The following is a 9,453-nucleotide window of genomic DNA, read 5'->3' on the forward strand; positions in this document are numbered from 1 at the left end:
TTTTGTTTTTTCTCATTATTAAACATTCTGAAAAAACACAAAAACTTTAAAATTGTTGAAAGGAATGAAGAAAGTGTGCAATTTGCTGCAACATGGATGGAAGTAGAAGACATCACGTTAAATGAAGTAAGTCAGGAGAAGAACGACGAACACAGAGTGACATTCTTATATGTGGTGTTTCTGTCAATTGAATGAGGAAATGCAGTGATTTAAAGGGTGGATTTAAAGGATTGGCCCCAGAGTTTGAAGGGGAGGGGAGAGGAGATAGATGAGAAGCAATGGGGCAGGGGCCAAGGGAACTTGGGGACACAGGTGGTGTCAAGGAATGATGAGCATCCTAGCCACAGAGTCACAACACAGACTCGGACCTGGCTGTGTCGTCCCTCCACTGCTCTGCCCCTGAGCAAAGAATCTTGTTCCTGTCCTTCAGCGCACACAAATCCTTGTGGAGGGACAGTGGTATCAGGTCCCAGGACAAAGAGAGGGTCCCGTGGAAGGTCTGGAGCAGGACAGGCAACTTCAATGAGGAACTGCACCACATCTCAATTGCGGGACGAGAACAGGAAGCAGTCAGCAGGCCCCGCAGAGAGTCAGCACACACCTGCAGGGGACTGGCCCCTGGGGAACAGAGCTGAAGCAGAGTCACCACCAGAACTAGGAAAACAAGACAGACACGTGAGAGAGAAGCACGGGGTTGGGGCTCTAAGTGCTGACTCGCCCTTTCTCACTGCTCTACACCAAGGCCGTCAGAAGAGCAGGGACAGCAACTCTAGCCATTTACCTGCTCACCTGCCCAGGGAAGCTGCTCCCTGTCCAAGGGTCTCTACACTGCAGGACTGAGGGGCAGCATCTCTAAAGTGGATTTATCTCAGGGTTGTTTCCTCTGGGAGAAAGAGCATTAAGCCTTTATAGGACCTTTCCCAGATACTTCCCGCACCCCCCTCCTCAGCAGCATTCTCTATTTATCATCTTACATTCTAGAAAGTTTACATAGGACTTAACTCTTTGTTTCCTAGTGTTGTCAGACATCTCCCTAGGGCGAATGACACACTGGGAAACTGTATCTCGCAGATTGTCGTAGATGGGTACGAGTTGTCTGGGACATGTGACTACATGAGTTGGGGCTATGCACACCTTGAGTGGTGTGGGAGGGCTTGTGTGCAGCCCAGTGTGGGGCGCTGAGCCCAGATCAATGGAAGCTGGTACCAAATGCCTCTTGTCAAGGTGGCCTCTGGTCAGACACGGCTTCTATCAGGCCTTAGATTGAGCACCTTGGGGTGACAAGGAGGGAAGTGTTGGGGTGCCATGCGCTGAGGTGGTCCCACTGGCTTTCCCAGGTGATGTGGCAGTGATCGGCATGGGAGCAAGGAATGGAAAGGGCTCCAATGGGGGTCTGAGGTCAATTCCATCCTGGTACTGTGGGTGAGCAGGGAGTGTGGGGACAGATGTTGCTGTTGGACTGTGTGAGACTTATGCATTTGTTCATGAATATGTGTCCATGGACATAGGTGCTCAATATCAAATAAGAGAAATTGACAAATTTTGATTATTTATTCTGAGATTATAAGGCATGCACAAAATTTAATCTCACTCAATAACATGTATTTCCCAGGAATATTGGTCAATTGTTCAGGTCAGACCCAGGTAAACTCAGCTGGGATGCATGACCCTGGGGTGGAGGGAGCAGCCTCTGAGGCCTCGCTTTAGGTCCTATCTGCTGGTCCATGCTACTGCCAGCTCTCCTTGGCACTCCCCAGACCATGTGTCTGTGCTTGAATCAGGACATTCCCTCGAGTTGGGCTGAGATGCTCCCAACACCAGGACTTCACAGAGCCTGACCCTGACCATTTTCTTACCATCACGTGATAGGAGAAATGTGGCCACGGTCCCGCTCATAGAGGGTCAACTCCTACACTGTCCCTTCTCCATGTCAGGATTCCAGCTCAGGAATATGGAGATACAAACATGCACAGAGGGTCAGGGCTCTACAGAAACTCCAAAAGAGGCTCAGGGCCAACAGCAGGATTTCGTCTGAGAGAAAAGGATTTCTTGCAGAGACACAGAATTTTTTTAAAAAAGTGTAACATTGGGAGTCTGCCATGTGTAAACCTATGGTTCAGCAACCTACAATGATACCAGCCCAAACATTCATGTGGTTCTTCTTGTACCATCTGAGGCGCTCCACACAAAATCTTAGAAGAAAATATGAGGAACACCAGGTGTTCTCGAGAGAAGCCATCTTCCTCTTGGCTGTTGCTGAAGGACAGAGAGAAATCCTGAGCCTTTGCCTTAGATGAAACCTGGATCTCTGAGCCCCATTCTGTGTCTCAGACCCTGATTCTGAGGAGGAAGCCATGAGAATCAGTGTCGCTGTCGTCTCCTCATCTGGCACAGCTGCGTCCCCCACAGTTTTCTGGCACACTCAGGATGTGGTTGTCACACTGTGTATAACCAACAGTAATACACGGCGGTGTCCTCAGTGCTAAGCTTGCTCAGTTCCATGTAGGCTGTGTCCTTGGACCTGTCTACAGTGAGTGTGAGTCTTTCCTGGAACTTTGTTGCGTAGTTTGTATCATCAGTCTTTGTGTTAATCCTTCCCATCCACACGAGCCCTTGCCCTGGGGCCTGCTGCACCCACTGCATATAGTAGTCAGTGAAGGTGTATCCGGATGCCTTGCAGGAGATCTTCACTGATGTCCCAGGTTTTCCCACCTCAGCCCCCGACTGCACCAGCTGCACCTGGGAGTTCACACCTGTGGACAGCAGACAGGAGTGGGTGGACTCCACTTGACTGGCCCCGTTCCCTCATCCCAAGGCATGGGGACGCTTACCTGCAGCCACTGCCACCAGGAAGATAATTCTCCAGGTCCAATCCATGGTGGGGACCTTGTACCCAGGGGTTTCTGAAGGTGTGGGTGGGTGTGCCTGCTGTGTGAGGTTGTCAGGACACAGACACATCTGTATTTAACTCAGTGTCCCTCGTGTCATTTTCATATTCATGAGGAGGTGGAATTCATAGCTGAAGGCCTGGTCCAACCTGAGAAGGGGTTGGTGGAAGCCACTGAGTCCATCATCAAGGGGAGTGAAGAGGTCCACGTTCTGATCCTTGTTTGAGGAGATGAGTCCATGCCCTGTCCCAGGACTCTGTTCACACAGAGCTCCCCATCAGGGGGCCAAGCCCTTTCAGGACCTTCCCCTTAGGACCCCACATCTGTATGGCCTGGATACATCTGGACACACCTGGGCTCTGAGGTTATTTCTGGGATCCTGGAACTCCCCAAGGGATACTACATTGAGACTACAAAGCCATCCTAATATCCCAGGAGTTTCCATTAGAGATATTAGGAAGATCAGAAACACCCCCTGCATAAAGGTTTTACTGCCTTATCAATCTGATGAATGTTTCTCCACAAACCATAAGTATGCACAAATTAACCGTTTTAGTTGTATACATATTTTGATTTCAGTTTTCTTAATCACTTCACTTAATCACTTAACTTCCCGTTAGTCGTCGATTTGCTCGAGCGGGCGCCAGTAACGTCTCCATTTGTCCCTGTCGCGTGCTAGTGTAGCCCAATGGCATCTCTTCGCTCCGGGAACATGGAGGGCCTCAAACCGATCGTTCATGACCTTGACAAAGAAGTCTGACCATCTGGTAGGTGGGCGGCCACGCGGTCTCTTGACATCCCGTGGAATCCAATCAGTAACAGCTCTAGTCCAACGGTCGTCTTTAAATCTCATTACGTGACCAGCCCATCTGATTTTCGACACCTTGGCAAATGAGACAGCGTCCCTGATCCTTGATCGTCGACGGATGTCAGAACTCCGGATTCGTTCTCTCATTTGAGTGAAACGTGATATTCCAAGCATAGCTCTTTCTATTCTTCTTTGGGAGACCTGAATGGCGTTCTCATCTTGTTTGCGTAGGGCCCAGGTCTCTGAGGCATATGTTAATGCAGGAAGAACAGTGGAATCAAAGAGATGTGCCCGGAGCCGGAGGTTCTTTGTCCTCTTAGCTATTTCTTCGACGTTCTTGAAGGCGTTCCAAGCCGCTCTCTTCCTCCTGCGCAGCTCGGGTGCCAGGTCATTTGTCATGTTGACCTCTCGACCTAGGTACACATAGCTGTTGCATTCGGAGATGGTCGTTCCATTGAGAGCGAATGGGGCGTCAGGAACAAGGCTGTTTCTCATAAACATTGTCTTCGTAAGATTCAGCTGTAGTCCTACCTTTCCACACTCACGGTCAAAGTCGGCCAGCATTTGTGCCGCTTGGCTGATGTTTGGTGTTATTAAAACAATGTCATCAGCAAAGCGGAGGTGGTGTAGTTGCCGACCATCTATCTTCACTCCCATTCCTTCCCATTCCAGTCGTCGCATGATGTTCTCGAGGGTGGCACTGAAGAGTTTTGGTGAAATGGTATCACCCTGCCGCACCCCTCTCTTGACATCAACGATCACTTCTTTGTAGAATGGTGAGATCCTGGTAGTGAATCCGCAATACAGCTCACGGAGGATCCTGATGTATTGGGCTTGAATGCCCTGATTGGCTAGGGCTTCAATGACCGCTTCCGTCTCAACAGAATCAAAGGCCTTCTTTAAATCAATGAACGTTAAGCAGAGCGGCATCTTGAACTCCCGAGAAACCTCAATGAGCTTGGTTATCGTGTGGATATGGTCGATGGTGCTGAATCCTTTGCGGAACCCTGCTTGCTCACATGGTTGTCCTTCATCTAGTGTTCTGCCAATCCTATTCAGGATGACTCGAGTGAACAACTTGTAGATGACAGACAATAGGCAGATCGGGCGATAGTTGCCAATGTCATGGATGTCTCCCTTCTTGAACAGTAGTACGGTCCTGCTGGTTTTCCATTGAGATGGAACCTTGCATTCAGACAGGTAGCGAGTGAAGAGCCGAGCCAGTGTATTGATGAGTACTGACGGCAGGTTCTTCAGGTGTTCAGGTCTGACCTTGAGAAAACAAAATTTAGTTTTATTGAAGAAGGAAATCTATTCTGAGATTTCTGCCTCTCTGCATCCATTTCTCCCATCTCTGCACCCCGTGTAGCTTGCAACTCTGTGCTCTTGTGACTTGGTGCCCCCTGCAGCCCGGTCCCCACCCTGCAGGGAGAGCTTCTGGGCTCTCAGGGGCTTCAACCTCTTGGCATCTCTAACACATGATTGTATTAGGTCTTTACTTCAGAAGCCTTCCTCATAGTTCTACTCTTTTATGGACCTTTTGATTTGGTTTTGAGCCACACCTGGTAGGTCTGAGTGCTTATTCCTGGCTCTGTGTTCAGGAATCACTCAGAAAAATATTGTCAAATATTGACAAATATTGACAAATCAAGTAAAATAGGAAAAATTTACTTGATTACTTGACTCAGAAAAATATGCATCCCAGGAAAATATTTACAAATCAAGTAGTTATATATATAAAAATTAAAAGTTGACACTGAGTATTCTCTGCTGGGCCTATGTAAGAGTAATATAATGATACTTAATTCACTGAAATAAATACAGTAAAAAGCATCAAAATAAAGAGGATGTATGTCTTAAGCCAAGACTTTAATAAAAACAATACATTAAATCTGTTAAATTAATTAAGCCTTTTAAAAAAAAAACAGGTGTGACTATAACACAGCTGCCAACAAGTTTATTATATGACTGTAGTAGTAGGACAAATATAATTAGATCAGAAATGAATAGGATAAAATTAATAAAGTTTTAGGGCGATAGCACAGTAGGTAGGGCGTTTGCCTTGCACGTGGCCGACCCGGGTTCAATTTCTCCCTCCCTCTCGGAGAGCCTAGCAAAAGCAACTACTCAACAACTACCGAAAGCATCCTGCCCTCATGGCAGTTCCTGGCATATTCGACATGCGAAAAACAGTAACAAGTCTCACAATAGAAATGTTACTGGTGCCCGCTCTAGCAAATCGATGAACAATGGGACAACAGTGCTACCATGCTTATTAAGCATATGAATTGAAGTCTGAATTTTTTAGCGATACACTGAAACAGTATTATTTAAAGAAATTTTCTTAGAGAAATGCAAGGGGAGAGAAAGAGAGAGCTGTGTTCAGGAGAGCACATGGGCTTCTCCAAATGGGAAAAATCCTTGGGTTCTGATTTTAGGTCAGACATGTTAGAAGTCTGGAAAACATCTTCTCACCGAGATCAATCAAAAACCTGAACAAGTGAAAGTCAGAGACTCATTTTCTGTCTCTCTGTGAATACTAGAAAAAGAGAGATTTAGTGAGAAGTAAAATAGTATTATCTAAAGAATTTACTTAGCGATGCAAGGAGAGATACGGAGAGAGATAGAGATAGTGAGAGAGAGGGCGAGGGACAGATAAAGAGAGATAGTGAGAGAGAGGGAGAGAGATGGCACAGGATTATGACATAAAGGACATCCAAATACAGAATCTGTTCATCACATGACCCATTCTTCTTCTTTATTGATCCCTTGGATCCTATAAGGGTTCTCTGTGTATGTGTCTCTCTCTCACTTTCTCTCCCTCTCCCTCCCTCTCTCTCCCTCTCTCTCTCACCTTCTCTCTCCATTTCTCTCTCCATCTCTCTCCTCTCTAACCCTCTCCCTTTCTCTGTCCCTCTCCCTCCTCTCTCTGTCCCTCGTCTCTCTGTCCTTCTCTCTCCCGCCTCTCTCACCCTCTCCCTCTCTCCCTCCCTCTCTCTCACAACCTCTCTCTGTTCCTCTCTCCCTCCTTCTCTTCTCTCTCTCTCTCTCTCTCTCTCTCTCTCTCTCTCTCTCTCTCTCCTCTCCCTAACTATCTCTCTCTCTCCCGCAGGAGGGGACGGGCCGACCTAGCAGAGGCCCCTCAGGGCCATGTCCGGCCTGTGGGAAGCTGCTCATGGCTGCTGCTGCTGGTGTTGAGGGTCATGGAAGGGACCAAGAGGGCCTGAGGGTCTCCAGTCTCCCAAGGGTTAAGCTGGAACTTCGGGGTCTCTGCCCTGGACCTCCCGGTTGTCACACTGAGGCTGGACCATCCCCTGAGGGCAGGAGGCCCCTGGTCAGCAGGTCCCTGCCCCCTTGTCTGCCTCTGCTGCTCCCCAGGAGCCCGCTGCCATGAGACGTGTCTCTCTCCCGTGGGTTCCTCAGGGACCCTGCCGGGCTCAGGTCTGGGTGTGACTCAGTTTCCCTTCCCAGCAGTTCTCCTCACAGATAACACACAGCTATGTTCTGTCTTTGCCTCTAAATGGTTAATTCACGTATTTGCCTATTTTTGACATTGTTTCTGGAGTAGATTGGCCTTTCAGTGGGTCAGTAGAAGGTGAGTTACTGCCAGTACCAAGTATGATTGCAACACTGAGTCATCACTGCTCTAGGTGCTGAGCAGACCCAACTCCTGTGATAACCTCTGGAACTGGGTCCAGACAGTCCAAAGGCAGCACTTGAGTGTCTTAGATACCCCTAACATGCCGTGTGTCCCCAAGACCCTACCAGATGTACCTCTCTTTAGTCAACTGTAACTGCACGGTATGTTGTGGCAACTACTGTATCAAGTTATTTTTCACTCCCATCCACTCTCAGTCCCAGTGCCTCTTTTCCTTCACACAATACCTCCTATCCAACAGCCAGAAGAACCCAGAAGAACTCAGACTTCATGTGGAATGTTCTGGGCATTGTCCTGTTCACCCGGTTAGGGAGACTCGGGAAGTCTATGGAACCCTTACATCATCCATGGGACCAGACTTTCAAAAGTGTCTTCTGGTTTTGATGGCTTGGACGTCAATGAAGGTCATGACTGTCAGATCAAGCACAAATAGATTATCATATGGTCAGGACACAAGTCCAAATACTAGTCTGAAGGGCAACTAATGTGTAGTACTGCTAGGTGATTCACACAAAGTACAGTTAAACAGTGAAGCAGGACATCAGGCACAGCAGATTTTACTGTATCACGGTATCACTGCAATCCCATTATTCATCAATTTGTTCGAGCGGGCACCAGTAACATCTGCTTTCATCCTAGCCCTGAGATTTTAGCAGCCTCTCCTTACTTGTCCTTCCCAATGGTGCCTCAATGGAGGCTCTTTCAAGGTCAGAGGAATACATTGTTAGTGTATTTGGCATATCGAGTATGCCACAGGACCTTGCCAGGCTCTACCGTACAGGCAGGATACTCTCAATACTTTGCTGGGTTCTCCGAGAAGTGGAACTAGACTATAAGGGAGTTTGGTTTTATAGTCTCTGGATCTTGGACATTGATGGGATTACATTGTACTGGGGGCAGTTGGCGGGTGTAACACCTAGCTACTAGAAGATGGGGGATCTGGGTGGAGGAGGCCCAGTCCTGATCCGAGTTGAAGATTTCAGTCCTAGGTTCCTCTGCCAGTTCCTTCTTGTGTGAGGCTCGTCTGAGCATGTGGAGAATGGCCTAGAGCATGGCTGTGGCTGAGTACTGGAAGTCTGCAGCTGCCGTGCTCTGCTCAGAGCGTGGAGGGAAACTCAACCCACCTCTTCTGAGGGACCCTGATGAAGACAGCCTGGTGCGTGGGCAGAAAACTCTGCACTAAACAACCACTAACACTAAATAGCCAGCCACTGAAACAGCAGATTTATATCCTCGATTATGGTCTGGATATTTTCATGATCAAATTGATTTCTTAGGGAAGTGTGTAGGACTGACACAGCATGATTTCAGTAGCAGAGCTTGAGAGAAGCAGGGTGAGGTGACACCTGAGTGCTCTTCAGCGCATCGCTCCCACAGCGTGGATGGGCACACATTATCTCCAAGATTATGAGTGCTGGGGACTGGCTATTTAGTGACAACTTCAGATCACTGGAAGATAAGTCACAGATAGCACGACATGCAGGAAGCATCTGGGGTTCAGACAAAAATCACACATGCATTGGTGAAATGACAAATATTACCTTTCAGGACCTCAACATTGGAAATTAATTTGGAGTCTAAATAACAATAAGAGGATATAAAAGATAATCATTTCAAGTTATAATCAGTAGAAATAAAAGCGTAATAGAATAAACCACCATTTTCAAAAAGAATCAGCTTAGAATTAGAACAGGGTGTTTCACATTATGACAAGAGAGATTCTTCAAAATATACGCAGAGCTCAACAAATTACATGAGCTGAACAATCAGAGGTGGTTGTCTGCAGGGGGCCCCGGTAACCACTCTCCAGGCCTGCGGAGGTGGCCCGAGGATTGATCCGATGGTGCAAGGAGGGACCAACCGAATGAACACGAGACACAAGAGACAGAGTACAGTTTAGAAACAGTTGTCTACACAAATTTCATACAACAAAATTGAACATTTTATGAATTTATTATCTAATGAATTTCTTTTCTAAGTAACAGATATGATTTAAAATGGTATGTAAAAAGTCGACATTCCCAGAGCAAACCCAGATGTACTCTGGCCTCACTCCTGGCTTCACTCAGGGATTACTACTAGAAATTCACAGGGGCCCA

General features: G+C 47.4%; 1 gene segment (V, D, J or C); it reads right to left on the minus strand.

Annotated features, from left to right (window-relative positions):
* Positions 1-2,436: 2,436 nt before the first annotated feature.
* LOC130023225 (immunoglobulin heavy variable 1-2-like) lies at positions 2,437-2,877 on the minus strand. The segment is given in 2 exon segments: positions 2,437-2,753; positions 2,832-2,877. Coding segments are annotated over 2 exon segments (363 nt in total).
* Positions 2,878-9,453: the final 6,576 nt, after the last annotated feature.

This window comes from Sorex fumeus, unplaced genomic scaffold (assembly GCF_029834395.1).
Source record: "Sorex fumeus unplaced genomic scaffold, SorFum_2.1 ptg000022l, whole genome shotgun sequence".
Lineage (NCBI taxonomy): Eukaryota > Metazoa > Chordata > Mammalia > Eulipotyphla > Soricidae > Sorex > Sorex fumeus.